At 50.0% G+C, this 19,017-nt stretch overlaps 1 protein-coding gene across 1 annotated transcript in view; it reads left to right on the top strand.

The window, feature by feature from the left end:
- The window catches only part of ZNF831 (zinc finger protein 831), an 87,753-nt gene extending 69,022 nt beyond the window's left edge, over window positions 1-18,731 (top strand). The window contains exons 5-7 of the mRNA XM_039863737.1: window positions 17,015-17,175; window positions 17,913-18,360; window positions 18,595-18,731. Coding sequence (XP_039719671.1) covers window positions 17,015-17,175; window positions 17,913-18,360; window positions 18,595-18,731 — 746 coding nt within the window. The remainder of the gene's footprint in view (window positions 1-17,014; window positions 17,176-17,912; window positions 18,361-18,594) is intronic.
- The last annotated feature ends 286 nt before the right edge of the window (window positions 18,732-19,017 follow it).

The following is a 19,017-nucleotide window of genomic DNA, read 5'->3' on the forward strand; positions in this document are numbered from 1 at the left end:
CCAGCTCCATCTTCTGAAGAACAAAAGAGAAACCGCCCAGGTGAGCCGCCCGTTTTCAGTTCTCACTGCTCGACCTGCCTCTGGCCGTGAGCTGCTGTTTCGATGGCGGGCTTGTGGGCTCTTTCCTGAGATGTCGCTGGGGGCCTCGGGTCCCTCGGGGAATTACAGGGCACGGAGTCGGGCTGCCGCTCGAGGCGACGGTGCATGTCTTCATGCTTTCACGGGCCGTGGGCTTCTGCCTTTCTGTCCTCTGAGGATTGTTTTCTTGCCGCTGCCATTGTTGACGTGAGGGATGGCTTCACGACAGGCAATACATACCTCCTAATGGAAATCTTCATGGGCGTGTGACCCGTGCCGGCACGCAGGCCGCGCGCCCACGAGGGCCCACGCTGGATGGGCGGCTCGCTGTGCAGACGTGAAACTCTTCATCATTTTGAATGAAAGCCCACATTTTTGTTTGCACGAGGCCCTGCAAATTAAGTAGTTCGTCCTGACAGCATGGTATCCTGAAATACAGTTAAAGACAGTGGTTTGAAATGGGAGAATAGGGTACTATACATCTCGAGACCTGTCAGGAAGAGAGAGACGCTCTCGTGGTCACGTCTTAGAAGAAGGGCCGTGGGGGTTTGCACAAGTCCCCCGAGACGGGACTGAGGGAGAAAGTGTGGACTTCAGAAGGTTTTTAGATTTTGTGTAGGCTCCGAGACACTCGGAGCCACGACATTGAAAGACCACCCCCTTCCCCACGGAACTCTGCCTGGGAGAGAGGAGGGCACCCAGGCCTTCCTGGAGCACCGAGCGCATTGCTGTGTGTTTGTGTAAACGAACGTTCTTCTAAAAACAGTTTTGGATTTACCAAAAAGTTGTAAAGATAATTTGGAGGGTTTCTGTCCGTTCCACACCTGGCCTCCGCTGTGACATCCTCCATTAGTGTGACATGCTTGTTATGAGCAGTGATACTGTATTGGTGCCCATATCATTAATTCAACGCCACAGTTGATTCGAATTTCCCTAGTTTTCCCCTAATGTCCTTTGCCCCGTCCAGAATCCCACCCGTGACACCACATGCTGTTTCGTCATCGGGTCTACTGAGGCTCCTCTGGGCTGTGATGGTCTCTCAGGTTTTTCCTTGCTTTTGATGACCTTGGCAGCTCGGAGGAGTTCCAGTCGGGTATTGTGTAGGCTGTCCTTCTGCTGGAGTTTGTCCGATGTTTTTCTCATGGTTAGACTGGGGCAGTGGGTTTGGGGATCAAGATCGTAGAGGTGAAGCCCCCTCCTCATCATAGTGGATTGAGTCCGTACCGTTGACACGACCCATCGCGTTGGTGTTGGCCTTGGTCACCTGGCTGAGGCGGTGTGTGTCAGCGTCTCCACTGTAAAGTAACCCTCCCCGTCCCCCAGGAGTATCCAGAGCCTGCACAGTCTCCTTCCCTTGCAGACTCAGCCCCCTGCGACACATGGTATAATTAACACTTCTGGAACCAAGGTGAGCCGGAGCTGCTCTGTGGCTCCAAGTTCACCAGAGACTTCACCTGAGCCAAAACACTATGGGGAAAGTAAATTACTTTTATGTTCCTTGGAAATATTTGACATGAATTTCATTAGCAACCTCGCGGAGGAAATAGACCCAGAGCCGATGATCAGAGGAGAGATGTGTAAAAACGGAGAACCGTAGATACAGCTCTGCCCTGAAACCTATTTCGATTTTGTTATTTACTCTGGACTGTTTCGCTGGCCCCCATCTCCGCTCCGTGCACTTGGCAGCAGGTGGGCACAGCCTCCCCTCCCTCAGAGAACCTTCGCGGTGATGGAGTGTGCGTCTGACCCCTGCAGGCCAAGGGGGCAGGGCGGGCGCTGTGCGCTGAGAAAGGGGACAGCCTTGGGTCCTCATACACGGGGGAGAAATGTTTCTGCGGTAAACAGACTGACGATTTTTTAAAACAGAACTTCGAGGGCCGTTTTTATGCAACGAGGCTAAAACCGTCTTGAAATGACGGGAAGGGTAGAGGACACTGGTCCTTCCAGTTGGCCCTCTGCCGATGCTTGACTCTCCGTTGACATGTTGTGGCTTCCTGGGTCCATCCGACGTTCTCGTGAATCGTTCCTCCTGCTGGGCCCGAGATACCGCCAAAGCCAAGATGTTTTCACGCAGTGGCTGTACCTTCTTCTGCCCATATGCACCCAGCTGATGAGCATGAAAGGGAGTGTGTCTGTCTGTCCTCTGCCCAGCTGACAGGCCACAAGGAATTGACAGACAGACATCCTGTTCTGTTCTTCAGGTGCAGACTGGGCAAAAACACGCACCCCTTCAGGAAGCCCTGTGCTTGAGAGCCGGGTCTTCCTCTCGGTGGAAGGGGCCATTTTCTTACAAGCCTTTTGCCCTCAGGGGACAGGAGAGAGATGTTTCAGATGGGAAAAAAGTCAATTCTTATCCTTTTCCTGCCGTACCTGCCATTGACAAATTTACCAATGAAAGCAAAAAAAGTTTGCCCTCTTGTTTTTTTCCCTCCAGGCTTAAAAAGAGAAAGAAAAAGTTTATTCTTTTTTTTTTCTCTCCCTCCCCCTTGCTTTAAAATTCTTGAGAGAGAAGTTATGAGCATAACAAAACTCTCGTCTAGAAAATGTCCCCGAACCTGCCATTACTGGAGTGTGGCCGCGTCGCTCAGGACTCTCGAATGCGTCCCTGCATAATGCCCCTTTTAAGGGTTATTATCTGCAGCAGGCCATTTCCACCTGCCTCATCCTTCCTCCCTCGCATCTATTAGAGGCTGGCTAAGGTTTCTCACCCAGAGAAAAAGCCTGCGCGATAATGAACTACACTTGATTGTCTCTCCCAGTGGGTACGGGTCAGGGGACCATCTTTGGAGGAAAATGGACAGCCTCGGGTCCCTGTCTACGTGGGAATGGGGAGATCATTCTGAGATCACAGAGACTCATACATTTTCAAAACTGACATTTTGAAGGTTGGCAGAAGGTTTTCATGGCGGTGTTGAAAAAAATTCTTTAAAATGGCGAGAGGGCCTTGGTCGGCTGCTCCCCTCTGCATGCCTGTGCGTGCTTAGCCGTTGTCTGAGGGCTTGGCTCCGGGGCTGTTCGGAGCCCCCTCCCCAATTTATTTCTCCATCAAGGGCTGTTGAAGCCATAGCCACACTCAGGATGCTTTTGAGATGCCCCCTCATGAAGACGTCTTGGCTGATAATAATCACTCATCTCAAATCGACCCCTGGATTAACAGTGGACAGTGCCTGGAGCCGTGGGGACGGGACTTCAGTCACACTATTCTTTTCTGGGCCAGCCCCCAGCTAGCTTAAGGCAGGGTGGCCCGAGTGAGCACGTGAAAATTCAGAGCACCCAGTTAAACTTGAATTTCAGACAAACGGCGAGTATATATTTTTGCATAAGTGTGCCCCAGATATTGCATAGGACATACTCGTGCTAAAAATTATTCTTCGTTACACTGAAATTCACATTTTGCTGGGCACCCACATTTTATCTGGCCCTCCCTGTTCCCTCAGGCCCTCAGATTGTCCTTGCTGGCCCAGACCTCTCCAAGGACTCCACGCGCTGGAAAACGTACCCTGAACTGGCTTTCAAACCTGCTTTCGGTTCTGAAGCCTGAAGTTTGAGGTCCCCTCCCGTCCCTGCCTGAAGCGCTTCCTCAGCTGGGATGACTCTGGGCTCTCTGTGATTCAAACATTTCATTGGCTCTCTCCTAAGGGGGGTGGGAGACTGGTTCCGGGCACCTGGGTGCCTGGACCCCGCCATTTCCTTTTAACTGGTCCGTTTCGACCTCTCTCTCTCTCTCTCCTTCTCTTTGTGTCTCTCCAGTCTTCTCCCTTTGGGCTGCTTGGCTCAAATAAGGCATTTGCTTCTCAGGGTCTGACAGCTGGAAGAGGACAGATAGGGGCGAGGGGGCTGGGGGTCCTCCAGGACCCTTCCTGGATCAATAAGGCCACCTTCACCTCCTTTCTGTTCAAAGCCGAAGCACGGAAGAAGAAGGGTTAATCTTCTCTTCTCTTTGAAAACACCGAAGCTGCACCATTCTAGCTCAGAAAGTACGGTCCCCAGCTCTCATCAGCCTGGGATGCGGTCTCCTGCGCAGGGTGCATTTCCACACCAAAGCCCGGTTAACATTTTATTCTCTCTCGCGCACTATTTCATCGCCCCTCGTCCCCTCTGCCGTGTGTCTGTCGGAGGCTGGGCACGGAGTCCTTTCTCTGGGAGAACCTTCGTAATAATAAAGTCCCCTTGGCAGCCGCTCATGGCGAATGCAGAATAGGAGAGCATCCTGCAAGAGAAATGCATGGCCTTGCTTTCCTCTGGCTGAGAGAAATATTGGAGGTAAAATCGACTAATAATTCTCAAAATAGAAGTTTTGAAGGTTGAGAAGTTGAAAACTCCTCGAAGTGATAGAAAGCACCGGGATATTATAATATTTATTATTTCCCGTGGCTCCCTTTCCCTGTACCAGCATCCTTTGGGGTTCAAGCCCACTTCCCATACCGACTCCCCCACCCCCACCCCCGATTTTCGGGAGGGGGAAAAGCCTGCCAGAACCCACTCTCCAGGCCGCCGGTTCCTGTTCTTTGATGGATGTTCATGCAATTTTCTCATTATTTTTCTGTCAGCATTCACGGGAACAATGTAAACTACTTTATTTCAAAACCATTATGTTAGTTTATTCCACGATAATTTGAGCTGTGTATTCTTTTTCTGATTTGAATTTAGTAATAACATATTTGGAAACAGAAGTCAAGACGATTTCCCGAATAGATTTTCCATGACGACTGCTCAAGAGTCAGTCTTTCTTCCCCCTCCCTTCTCGACTCTCTTTTGATTGGACCTCAGTTGTACGCACTTGATTCAGTCGTCATTTCTTTCCGCGTGCATTTGAAACGGGCCCCGTGACGTCTATCAGAAGAACATCTCGAAGAAGTAATCTTATCGACCTAGCTGTCTTGCACTCAAGAAAATCACCCAATGGGTGGCTGTGTGGTAAGGTGCACCCCCTACCTTTGCCCAGACCCACCCACCCCCAGGGGAAGATTCAGGAAGCCTGGAAGGCAGGAGTCTCTGAAAATTGTCTTCTTTCCCTCTATTTTAAATAGCGTTCTTTTCACAACCCCCTTAGCCTCTGTGTACCGTCCGTGCACGATTGTACACCTGCTCTCACCTGCACACGTTCTCCAGCTGGAACTTTCTGGGTGCGTGATGTTGCTTAACCTCTCATCCGGATTAGAGCAAAGAGGCATCTCCCATGTTCTGCCCCAATCTCCGCTTCGAGATTGCAAAACAGACTCCTTTCATGGGTGGCAGGGTAGAAATCGTCAGGAGAGACGTAAAGATTTTTAAAAGGCCTCAAAGTGTGGTCTTGCTAGATGGTTCCAATATATCGATTCCTCTTTTTTTTTTTTTTTAAATCTAGAGATCAGAGTTATTCATTAGTTCGGTAGGATTAAAAATTATTTCTGAAACCGGGACCGGGGAGATAAAGGGTGCCGCTCTGAGTCGGGGAGACAGTTCCCGAAGTCGAAAAGGTTCCGTCCTTTGAGTTTGAAGTCAAAGGCAGGATTTCGAAAGCTGGCGAGAGGTCAGAAGAGGAGCTTCAGAGACGTGGCAAGAATTTGGTCCCTCTCTTCCCATTATTACCCGTTCCCCTTTGTCACACGCCTCTCAGCTTCCAAGGCACAGGGAACCTTGAGCTTCCATCCTCGTGAGTTGGCAGAGCTGTTCTTGCCCGCGTTGATCTGAAGAACTCATGATTGTTTCCCTTTATTTTCTGTCGGGATCCGTAGACACCACGTAGAGGCTTTTGCACACACACACACAAAACCCCAAAAAACCAAAAACCAAAAACCAAAAACAACAAAAAACAAAAACAAAACACTACTTGAGTCGTTTCGCTGCAGGATCGCGGGAACAGAAGAACTCTCGCCTCTGAGACAGAAATCTTGAGGGAAGACAAAGCCTGGTTGAAACTATTTCAATTACGGCATGGTCCGCCCAGCCACGTTTCCGTCATTGTTAAGAAAACCATGTTTATGAACTAAGCCCGAAACATGCATTCTTGAGTAAAGTTGGCATGAAAAGTTTCTAAAGAGAGTTTTAGGCTGCTTTTTTCTTTCCTTTTTTTTTTTTTTTTTTTTTTTTTTTTTTTACTAACCCCTGTTCTGAAACAGAAAATGCTGTCGAATCTAAAAATCTGTCCAATGATTTAATATTGAAGTATTTGAACTGGCTCTTGCACTAGCGTTGCTTAGAAAAATGATCTGCGTGCGTGGGAGAGAGCTGTCGGCTTTCCGAACACTTGCCTTCCCTCAAAAAAGCAAAGAAGATGGCCATGCCAGGTGTTCTGAAGTAGGGAAGAGAACCCCAAAACCAAGTCCACAGGAGACAGACTATTTAAAACCGTTGCGAAGACGGAGAGGTGTCTCTCCCTCACCCTCTTCTCCTGGTTTTCTTGTCAAATTAAGTCTTACTAGTCTGCCATTCGGGTCTGAGGGGACATCTACGCTGTCCCCGAGCATGCGTCTTTCCCCAGAGGCTGGACTCAGCGCGCTCTCTTTCCTAAGGTGACTGGAGAACCCAAATCGATGAGGCCGACTCATCAAAGAAAGAAAACATCAAAGTGTTTTCTTTCCTGTCTTCGTTTCTCTTCTGAAATGAGTCTATTTTTCCCTCTTATCGGGATTAATGAAGGAGAAAAGGAAAATCTTTCTTCCCAGCTATTATCATTGAAATGGATCAATTTCTTCTTTTTAAGGATGCAAATCTGGAGGAAAAATGAGCTCTCTCAAATACCTCAATTACATTTCTAGAAATAGACTGTCTTTTCCAGACTCATTTAGTAATGAGAAACATCGAAAATAATAATTCGAAGACTAAGTACTCTTGATTTCAGTTCTGGCATTATGGATTTTACATGGTATTTTTAATCATTGTATTTCTCCCCCTTCACCTCATGTCTGCTTTTACTCTCTAAATTTTGGGTACACGTATATGGTCTGGACACAGACTTTTAACTTAAGAACTGATTTTAAATATGACTTTCTACTAAAGACCTGTCAGGGAAAAAAATCTCAGAGAGGGAAACTTTAAACGATTGCCTTTCATCAAAGCAACAGAAAAGAAATGAGCACCACAAAGAAAAGTAGTCTCTGAAATAAAACATATGATTACTCAGAAGAGACAAACTTTCAGAAAATTGCTTTAGGAGAGAGGAATACTCTGGTTTGTCGTCGGACCTTGATAAATGTGTTTTCCCGACCCTCTGATGGGACGTTCGAGCACTTTCTCTCTGAAGAACCGCTTTGAGGCTTCTTAGTCATTGTTCTCCTTGAAGAGTTTCGTGAGGTGACATTTAGGGATTGCTCAGGCTGGTCACTTCTGACTCTCGAGCCAGAGGACCTCGTGGTATGATTCATAACTCATGTCCTTTGTGGCATTTACCACAATCCTAATCACCGCATAATTCTGTCCTCATTTTCGTCCCTTCTGCTTCGTATCCACTGCATCAACCAGACAGTCTCGAGCTTCTTCAGCCCTTAACAGTGAAGCCACACTTAATACTAGGGCCTCTTCTTTTGAATTCTGTCTGCAACTAAGCTTTTAAAAGACTGAAATATTTTAACTGGATTTCCGCCGTACCCCCGCACCCCCAAACTAACATAGTTTAGGGAAAACAATTCCTCTGGGGATGATGTTATCAAAGCAGCTATCTTTCACTGAAAAGAAAGAAAAAGAAAGAAAAGAAAAGAAAGGTAAAGAGATTTCTGACGGGTACTTTCTGAGAGAAAAGGTTTGCCTAATCGTGTAGAAAAGGCAGAGTCGCTAGACACTGTGTGAGGATGGTGATGTAATTCTCTGAAATACAGTCGGTCAGAATTTCTTTCTTTCCCCTTTCTTTTTAGCCTTTATACTTCAGTTAGTCTGTACGAGTGGCCTGGGACAGGTGGGGCCGGGCGGCTCCCTTGGTGTGGCTCCGGCCTGGCCCTCAGCGACAAAGCGCCTGGGAACGTGCTTGAGGGACACGGACGGCAGCCCGGACTCCAGGGTCCCCTCAGCCGCCAAGCCCCTCCCCGCTCCCCCGACTGGAGCTAATGGCTCCGTTCCATTAGTTTCCCTGTCAGAATTAATGGGGAGATTGTCTTTTCCTGAAGCCATTAGTTAAGGAATATTGCTTACAGAATCTCCGAAGCAGGATGACACCACCTCCTCCAGGGTGTAAATCTTAAGAAATGATGAGGCAATTGCTTAAACACATCAATTACCTTCCGAAGCCTGAACTTCTTTACTCCATAATTTTCATTCAGAGTTAAGAAAGTTGGAAAGTAATGAACTATAAAGTGGGTTCTCCGGATTCAATTTTGGCACTTAATAATTCAAATATGAGCAATTTTTTGTTCTTCATTGAGTTTTTCTGCTTCCCCAACATTTGCCCCCTCTTTACGTTAGAGCGTTTTCTTATTGTCTGAGCGTGATGAAAGCAGACTTTCCCACTAAATACGTTGTTATTTTTTTTTATTTTTATTTTTTTTGGAGAAAATGGTAAGTGAAGAGTTCTCAAACTGATTGCCTTTCATTAGAGAAAGAGAAGAGAAATGCGAGCCACAGAGAAAAGTGGTTTCTGAGAAAAGAGGTTGGAAAATGATTACTCGGAAGAGGCAAAACTTCAAAAAAAAAAAAATCAGGATAGTACAGAAATACTTCAAATTTGGCTAGAGATGGAAAAATATATCTTTCTCTTCCTTTCATGAGTTTCTCACCTTTTCTCTGCCTGAGAAACGGAGCTTTTGTTCCGAGGACGTGAGGCTGTACCCACCTCGGTTGGTGGCGTGTTCGGGCAAAACCAGTAAAGCCATACCATGCTTGTCGCCATGGAACAAGCAACATGAATTATGTCCAAGGAAACGACCATTCATTCCCAGGTTATGTACATGTGTCTTCCACACCTTTCTACATGTGTGCGCAAATACGGGCAGACACTTGGGTTATTTATTTTTACACGAATAGATCGTACCATACATAATAACCTACGACTCTTCTTAATGTATCTTGTGTATAACTCTGGGCCTGCTTTATAAAGAGACAAATGTGGTTTTAGCAGCAGCATGAAATCCCACAGCATAGCTGTCCCAGCGTTTGTGTATCCAACCCTCCCCTTATCGGTGGACATTCATGTTCATCGCCGTTGGTTTTCCTACCACAGCTCTTCCCACGGGAAATATTCTTGCTCAATTTCCCTAAGTGCGATTGCTAGATCTATGTGCTTTTTATAATTATACATTTCATTTTATAAGATGCTGCCAGATTACTTTTCAAAAACAGGTTTGTTTACTCTCCCATAAATATTTTTAACAATGTTTTTAAAAAGAACCTTTGCTTCAGCAAAAGAGCAGAGCCTTGGTGACCCCTAAGCCCCTCCCTTCACAGTTGGTACACTTGACCTCTTGACCAACAAGGGGTTATGGACTGGTCTCTCCTTGGCCATGCTCAGGCCACAGACAAGCTGGTTAGCACAGTGCTATTGTTTGAAAACTAATTCCTTATCAGTATTTAAAAACACATCGAATTCAGATTTTCGGCTTCTCTTGGAAAATAGACAGTTCTGGTGACCTGGAGCCTTGGTCCCTCACCGTCTCAGTCGGCGGGAGGTGAGGGTCAGCTTCGCCCTTGAGCTTGCCATGCTCCCCATTCCCCGAAGTTCCCCAACCAAGGGAACTTCCGTCGCTTATGCCTCTTGTCTGGTCCCTGGAGCATCTGGATTCGAGATTCTTGGTTTAAACCTGGTTTCTGGACGGCAGCCCCGATGGGCCGCTCCTGGGGCGGGCCATCTGGGCAATGCAGGGTGTCGAGCAGCACCCCCGGCCCCCACCCACCAGATGCCAGCACCCCCCACCAAGTCAGGACAGCCCAAAAAGTCTCCGGACATCCGCCCCAATTGAGAGCCACATGTATAAACAGATCCCCAAAAGCCATTTTTCTGAGTGGATTCTGAGACAGGCTTTTCCAAGAGTGTTTCTGGACTGTTTTTGTTATTTCTCTTTACGCCTCCATTTTGCTTTCTAGAGGAGCATCGTTGAATTCTGTACACGAACAGGCTTTAAAATTACTGAAATGTTTCAACCAGGCCCCTTCGCCGAGTTTGGAGAAAATGACCGAGAGGAGAAAGTTATCAAAACGCTTTGATCTCAGGAACAGAGACGCAGGGAGGCCTGGGCTACAGGTGGTTTCAGAAATAAAAGCTTCACCTAATTACACACACATAAAAGGTACCATTTCTAAATACTGTGTGAAGAGGCTTGAGTCGGTCCCTGGGATAATGGTAGATGGCGGCTGTGTCCACCCTGTTGCCTTCGTTAGTTCATCTGAGGCCTGGGGCGGACTGACCTCCCTCCTCCCTGTTCTGTCTCCATCCCTCCTAGGAATGAGCTCCTGAGAGCAGAGAGGTGGGCCGGGCCTCTCCCCAGGGGAGGGCTCTCCTCCCCCTGCCCCTTCTCCCTCCTTCTTAGCTAACGACTTCCCTACATCCCCTCTCATTAGAATTCATAGAGAAGTATTAATTCTTCCCCTAAAGCTATTAGCGACGTCGCCAAGCTCTGAACCTGCTGAAATAGAATAATTTCTCCTTCGTTTTCGGGTGTAAATCTTGAGGGAAGATGAGAAGCCGTTGCGAGTGTATCAATTATGTCCCAGGGAAGAGACTCAGGTAGACAATTTTCATTGAGCAACAAGAAACGTAAAAAAAAAAAAAAATGACACGTGAAGTGGAGCCGCCGGGTTCAGTCCCGACGCCTGACGTCGCCGGCCGCGTTTCTTTTTAACCTCGTCTTTTTTCCTTACGAGATTCTATAATCTTATATCCGCTCCATATTTGAAAGTCAAGCGCTTGTTGTCCGGACACGATCAGAAAGTTTGAACTTGAAGCGAGATCGTAAACACCGTTTCGCACTACGCATACTTTCGGTGGAGAATTTTTGTGCGGGCTATAGGAGAAGGGGTTTCTGGAATAAAAGATTCGTTTGCGATTACTGGGAGGCCAACTCGCGAAAGATCGCCTTAGGCTAGAACAGAGATGCGAGGCGTTTCTCTCCCCCCACCCGTCCTCTCTAGCCGAGTCCCCTCTGCCTGTGGGGCGGGGTCTGAGGCCGCTCCTCACCGCCCACCTGCTGACTCCTGATCATTTTCTGATTGGAACCGACACCCTCCGGCCTCTGCCGCAGAGAAATAACCCTATGGCTTCCATCCTTTTCAGCCACGTGTTCCTTCTATAGAGGGTCGATCGACAAAAATTGTAATAGGATTGCAGAAACAAATGAATTTACTTTCGAAAAATGTTAATAAAATGCCTAGTGTTCAATAGAAACTTTACATATATATTATTTTAATATACATATGTTCGTAATTAAACGAATGAATGATTCAGACTATCAGAGAGAAAATCAGCCAGAGCAGGTGTGTGTCAGAACCATTTTCCCACAGAAAGCGGTGCGGTCAGGGCCCCGTTTCGCCATCTCGCAGTGCCCTCCGCTTTTCCTTACAGTCAATTTGCTACGTTTGCTCGGTCGATTTTTCGTGTGATCGTGTGCTGACCGAATCTCTCCCCCGCTAGACTGTAATTTTCACGGGGGTGTCTGCCTCGTTCGCCACTGAAGAAATCACCTGTGCGCAGCACACTTCCTAGCACAGAGTATTGGCCGTGCTCAGTGCTCGATAAATATGGACTTGATACGTATTTAGGTTCAATAATAGGGGCTCGAAAAATATGGACTGAAAAAAAAAATGGGCTCCACGAACTTTTGAGTGAGTGAGCAAATCACTACCCACACGGCGATTACTTTTAGAATCCTGCTCAGCTTTAAGTAATTGCAAATTATATTTGCTGGCACATTGTGCACCCTTCAGTGGCAAGGATGCTTCTACACAATTTAATCTCAGATTAATTAATAGTCTAGGCGATTATGCCTGCATTCTTGTTTACGCTTATAGCTTGCTTTGAAGGCCAAGGTGGTAGGCTGGTTTTTATTCCTTCCTGATATTTGAGAGATTTCGGACTCCAAGTTCACAGAGCTTTTGGTGTATTGGGGCAATCGAAAGAAACGTATCGAATTACTTACACTTTCAGATAATGATATTAGAGTAACATGTCTATTAGCAGTTGAATAAGGCCGAGGAGTTAGACGGCCGGGGGGAGGTACGCCATCAGAGGCGTCTACAGCCGTGTGGTAAGCGTCATTACATTTTCTTCATCCATTTTCTTTCTGATTATTGTATAGTTTCCTGTAGCCTTTTCGGCATGGCTAAATTTAAATTTGCTCCCACACTTTAAGCCGTCTCTTCCTCTCTAAATGTGGTCGGGCAATTATTTCTGAAGAAAATCATTAAAAACGCAGCCTCTAATCGGGGGGAGGGGAGGCACGGAGAAATGCATGGCACGCAGAGCTGGGACGAGAGATGCTTTTTCTCATAAGACCAGCGTCATCGTGTGAGAGCGGTGGGCTCACTGAAGAGCGCGTTCTGACGGCAGAACCCGAAACTTCTGGAGATTGAGGAAGCGGTTCGTCTCGTGACGCAGAAACCTGAGCCGGGGGACACCCTGGGGGACACCGTGCGCCTGAGCGTTTGGCCAGCGCGCTGCTCACTTTTTGAAAAGGGCCATTCATTGAAAAGCCAGTTAGGCGCCTTCTTCAATAATCCAAACTCGTTTAACACACTTCAGTGACATTATTTGAGCATTTTTCACAATTATTTAGGATAACTCACTTTTCTCTGGAGACCGTAGGTCGAAAGCAAATTAAATCAATGGATTTGCTTCTTTCGCTTTCTCAGACGAGTCAGAAGTTATCGGTCAAATGCGCACGTGGCCTTTCGGGAGGCTTCAAAAACCCAAACAGCCTGCTGAGAAGACATTTGGCCAATCTGATTATTTTCTCTATACTAATTGGTTTTATTTCTTCATTGAATTGAATGAATTGCCTGGTTGTTTTGTCACTGTGGGGACACAAGCAAATCCACTTAGAGCGAGGCGCTTGTGCTTGGTCAGCTATAGGAACGTTTATCATCATTACTATCTTTGGGTGATTTTTCACGGGTGAGAATGAAAATGTCTTGAATCCATCCATTTTCACCCATTTTACTTCCGCCTCCGCCAAGCCGTCTCCTCCGGCCCCCAGGCTACCCTGGCGATCTTGTAACTGCTTTTCCCACCTCTCCTCCCCTCTCCCCTAAATTTAGTCTCTGGACAGAAGCGACATGCATCTTAATCCGCGAGGACTCCTGCCGGAAACACTGGTTTCTTCACAATGAACGCAGACGGGAGCGTAATCTAAGCCCCTCCCGTCGGCTGCCCGCGTTCTGCATTCATGTTGCCCATCACGTCTACCCCGCTGCTCTGCTCACCACCCTCTTCCATGACGGCCTGTTCCTCCACCTCCACGCTCTCCCACCTCGGGGCCTCTGCAGCCCTTGGTCTGGAAGGGCCTATGCCGAAGATCTCATTTCAGGTGACACCTTTTGAGAGCCCTTCTTTAATTGTGTGACAACAGCCCCCTCCCGCATTTCTCTCTGCGATGTGCCCCACTTAGCCTTATTCTGTGATACCCCGTTTGCCATCGCCCCCTGGACCACTGTCCCTCCCCTGCTTACCGCCACTCTCTGTAACTGCCCTGCTCGTCTCTACTGTCTGTAACACGCTTATTTCCTTCGGACCCTCGTCCCAACCGGAAATCGCCTCACCTGTTGGTTTGCGGGTCTTCGTTTCTCTCCCCGGCTGGGGCAGAAGCTCCTGAGGGCGGAGCTCCTTCCCCGGTCCCTCAGGGCTGGGCATGGTGGCTCGTTCATGCCAGGGCCCAGGATGTATTTGACGAGCAAATGAGCGGGGTGCCAGAGCCTGGATCTGCGTCACTAGATGACCCCAGCGTGCGACGCTCAAGCGGAGATTGTGGTAAAGGGATCGTCGCTTCTTTTCCCAAACGCTGCACCGTCCTGTAGATTTTCACAGCCGACTGGCTAGGATTAGTTCACTCGACGATCTGGTCCCCTGATCCTCGAGGTATAAGCACGAGGTCCGTTCTTTTGGTTCGAGATGGGGGACAGAACACGTTCATGACCCTCCGCTTTCCTCTGAAGACCCAGGAGTTAGTAAGGAAAGGCGTTTGTGGTGCGGTGGCCCACAGGGACAGTGACGGGAGGAGACGTGGTGCCAGCGAGGCGGGGGCTGGAACGCAGAGGCCGAGAGTAGCCGACTTAGCAGACCCCAGAACTTCGTGCTGATTTAACAGGGGCGGGGGCCTAAAAACGCAGAAATTCCTGGTACCGGGTGAGACCAAACGCGGGAGGAGTGGCTGAAAGATGAACCCCAAGTCTTTACTCCACCCCCGCTTCTCACGGCGCGGTCCCTCCCTGCGCTGTCCCCTTGCTGAGCTCCAGGAGCTTCGTCTCCGGAGCGTGTACGGGACGCCAGGGGACGCGGGGCACCAGAGAGCGACGGGACCATATTGACAACAGAGTGTTTACCCAAACGCTTAACGCTGCGTACTGAACCCCTCGGCTTTCGTCCCCGGCGGTGACGCCAACAGGCCGGCAGCCTGACTGGTACCTCCCAGGCCGGAGGTCGGAGGACTGTCACGTAGGAGCCGACCAGTCCGTGGGGAAGGCCCGCAGGACAGGGCTGCGGAGGCCAAACTTCAACGGGGCAGCCGGCTAGCCACGCGGGGTGGCCCTCGGCTGACAAATGACACTTGTAAAGAGTCCCCGGCCAGGGTTTTTGTCCTGTTTCTTAAACATGGGCAGAGGGTTAAGACGACTGAGTGTCGTGGGAAAGCCTTTTATATGAAAGAAAAAAAAAGATAAAAACAAACGGAAACAAAGAACCTTGGAAGAGAGAGAAACTTCAGCAAGAACAGCAACGACAACTCATTATTAATATCGACAGAGATATAAGCGAAGACGTCGGGACCATGAAATAATATCGGGGTGCCATAGAGAAGGCGTCGTAACGATTAGTAATCAGAACCGTGGGCTCCGAGAAGTGAACGACATGAGAGCAGATAGACGCACGAGTTGGAACGGGAAGTTGGAAGAATTGTCCCACGAGTAAAGTAAAAAGACAAAGAAATAGAAAATAGGAGAGCGAAGGTAAGAAAAATCAAGAGTTTGGAGGTCCGGTAACCAGACAGGAAGAGAGAAAAGACAAAACGTAAGGGAAAAGAAATCGAAGAGCATATTTTTCTAAGACCGAAGGACATGATTCAGATCGAAAGGGTTCACCGAGCGCCCAGACAGTCAGTGACCGAAAATAGAGCCCGGACCCAGGTGACGCTGGGACAGGAAGAGCCTCGGCGTCGTCAGAGGGAGCGGGGCCCGCACGAAAGATGCATTCGGAGATCGCGCATCGCAGATCATGTCGGCGCCAGGCTTCTCAACAGCTGCATCTCGGAGCTGCGTCTTCCATTCCGAAGGAAAACAAATTCCAGCTCGGAATGTCCTCCTCGGACGAGCAGCCAGGTAGAACCTAAACAGTGTTATTTCACACGCTCTTCTTTTAGGAAGCTACTGGAAGTTTTGCATTAGGAAAGCAAGAGAGGGAACCGAGGGAAAAGAAGCACGGGAGTCCGAGGGTGGAGGTGACGCGGGCCACAGCCTGGCGCCGGGTCCCCGGAGCAGCCGTCCTACGGGGCCGGGCCAGGAAGTGGCACCAGGTCTCTTCCTAAGAGAGCGAAACGAAACAGACATTTGGGAAGGTGGCTGGGGAGGCTTTTAGTAACAAGTCCACGGAAAACGAAGCCAAAGAAGAAACGCAGACCAATGATTAACTCCAGGGGAAGCCACGTTGGTACGAAGGGCAACGTCACAGCCTGTTCCGTGGAGAAAATCGTGTTTCTGAACATAGTGATGTAAACATGGAATGTTCTAAACAAGAGGACGACATCGTTGTCACGTAACTGTTGGGAAGAGAGCAGGGCGGAGGCTGCACATACATGTGGGGGCGATGGAGCTTGTGGGTGGAGGCACTCCCCCTAAACCCTCCACTCCCCTGTGAGAGGTCACAGGCGAGCCTCCAAACAAACAAACAAACAAACAAACAAACAAACAAACAAACAAACAAAATCAGAAAGTGATGCTATAAACCGGTTACCAGGAGGCAGAGAGATAAACATGTAAGAATCGAAAGTGGGGGCGTGAGCGAGCGAGCGAGTGAGTGAGTGAGTGAGTGGGCAACTGCTGTTGTTTCTTTTTCTTATAAGTCGAAAGGTTTGACTTTCTAAAACTCGGTGCATATCTAACTTGAATCAAAACGAAAGCAGGTTTAAAAGCGGGTCCCGTGCTTTCCTCGGGTGACGCAGCCGTTCTAGAATGTTTTTCTGATCTCTCGCCGATATCTCTGAAATTCTGTGGTCCCTTGGACCTGCATCCCAGGCTAATATGCTGCAGTAGAGGCGAGAGTCAGGGCGAGGGACGGGGAGGGACGGCTGCCCCCTTCGAAGGGAGTGGCGGTTGTATGGGTGCTGTTAAGGTCACGGTCTTGTTCCCCCTTTACCCCCAACAAATCAAACGACCACCACGAAACAGCAGCAACGCAAAACCAGCCTCGCGTCCAGCTGCCCATGGTCTGATGGCGACGCAGGCATCAGACGTGATGGAGGGGACATTCCCACTCCCCAGCCCTGCTCATGTGGCCAGGGGTTTGGGGCCCGTCTCAAATGCACGGATGTGGCCAAGAGATGGCTCATGAAAAAGAGCCACGTGAGATATTTTTTAAAACATATATAATTTAGGAGGTTTTTTTTTTAATCTATTAGAATTGGTTTTGCCACCCCTTTCCTCAGCAGAGGCGGAGACGTTGTACTCGACCGTGTGAACTGGTTCAAGGTCAGTGGGTCGCCCGTCTGCACCGTGCGCAAGAGGCCCGATGAACTCAGAGCTCGCCGTGACGATGTAGACAGACTCCTAGGAAATGACCGTCTGCTGCTTCTGTGATTCCGGGCGTATGTAAATGATTCTCTCCACTTTTCAGGTCTAAATCTGCATCTACATCGTGTCACCTCAGGACCGTCCCTTGGCTGTGGGAACAGAGAGGAGGAGGAGGAGGCCAGCGGACCAGCCTCGAGAAGCGTCTCTCCCAGCATGAGGTCCAGGCCCGTCGGGGATGGGGACGCGGCCGCCTGCAGTGTGAAGGTGGGGGTTCTGATGGGAGGCTGTCTCTGCCCGTCCCTTGTCTGGATTTGTGTCCCTCCTCCCCTTGCTGCTGGTGTTCGCTGTGGCACAGCCCGCTCGGACCCCCTTGCTGACGCCGCGTGCTGGGAGCATGGGTGACTGGCTGCGAACCCGCTGGGATGATCTATCTGATGGTTCGTTAAAAATAATAAGCATGTCGTTCATTCACACCTGAGCAGAATAGAGGTGCTGCATGCCATCGCTGTCACCGTCCCAGCGGCCGGCATTGCTGCCAGGAAGGCGGGGGGACGGGCGGCGAAGCACGAAAGGGCTCACCCAGACCACGCTTTGAAAAAGGCTGATCTGGAAAATTTTAAATACACGGTGCTACAAAATCACCGATTCAGCTCCCGAGCAGCACAGACTGAACACCGGGAGCTGGGGACTGGCTGGGCGATCGAGGGGTCTCGGCTTTTCACAAAGCCGGATGAGAACACACGGCGGTCTCGCCGACCTGTTTCGCGTCAACAGGGAGCCTCGCGTGCGTTAGGCGCACCAATTAGTTGTTGCTGGAAACATATCGAGAATGCGGTATTGACGTTCGCGCTCAGTGAAAATCGTTAAGAACTCAGACCTTGTTTTCGTTAAGGACCGCGTTTCTGATCACAAGGCTTTTTTTTTTTTTTTTTGGTACCAATTAACCCTTCCCACCTCCCGCCCCCCGCGGCCCATTTATTTCCCTCGGCTCTTTATTGCAGGGTATTTCTCCACCCGCCGACGAGCACGGTGCGTGTCGTCCTCAGAACGCGGCTGTCCGGTCAGGGTCGTCTCGGCCACTGGGCTCCTGCGTGGCTGCGGCTAACGTCAACCTTCTGTCCTGTGGCAAAGGTCTCGACGTGGGACCGTTTGAGACTCAGCTGCTACCGCGCCAAGAGCAAGTCCCAGCAGACCCCAAGCTGAGCGTTTTCTTAGATGCTCCAGAGCCTTCTTCCTTGGAGTCAGAAGGGAACTCTGCCCGCCGTGACGTCACCACTGCTGCGGCTGCCATTTGTGTGTCTCCGGGGGTGACAGCCGGTCACACGGCCCTGGGAATTCACAGTGCAGAGCCACAAGGGCACGGCCGAGCTGGAGGGGACACTCTGACACAGAGCTCCCTGGACAGAGAGGCCGTGGCAGAGGGCCTGTCACCTGAGCCAAGAATCTCAGGTTCGGTTCCCCTGAGGTCACCTGGAAAAACTCACCTTGAAATAGCAGCCTCAGCACCGGGCTCGGCTTGTTTGCACCGGGAGGAACGGAGACACGAGACACGTCTCCCTTCCGGCGGGCAAGGTGGGGCTGGGGAAACGCGGGTCCCCTGCCCTCCTGCAAGAGACGACAGCGGGACACGTCCAGCGTCTGGATTACGTGCACTAAGGGGTCGCGTGGACCCTTCTCGCCCAGAGCAGGCCGCGGGAGTCCCGGAGACGCCTTCGAGAACCGCCAGGAGGAGGGGTCTGGAGGGGACGGGGAAGCAAACCGGAGTGGAGCTCAGCGACACCAGTAGCGACGACGAAGACCGGCTCGTGATAGAACTGTGAGGCTCCCAGAGACGGCGGCGGCCGCGGTCACGCACCGCTGGCGCTTCGCAGCGAACCCCACCACGCTGGCGGGGCACCCGGCCTCCCGTCGTGGAGGGTCTACAGATTAGGAGAGCCATCTGGGGTTCCTTCCGAGACATTCCAACCGACTCCAAACCCCCGACTCGGCCTCAGCCCTCCGCGGATCCCCCGGGTCACCTCTCGCTGGTGTCCACGTGTCCCAGGCAGGGCAAAGGTGGCCGTGAGGCTGTCTGAGAACGCGCACCCCACGAGGCCTGTGGCTCAA

The sequence above is a fragment of the Pteropus medius genome, unplaced genomic scaffold, assembly GCF_902729225.1.
Source record: "Pteropus medius unplaced genomic scaffold, Ma_sr-lr_union100, whole genome shotgun sequence".
Classification (NCBI taxonomy): Eukaryota; Metazoa; Chordata; class Mammalia; order Chiroptera; family Pteropodidae; genus Pteropus; species Pteropus medius.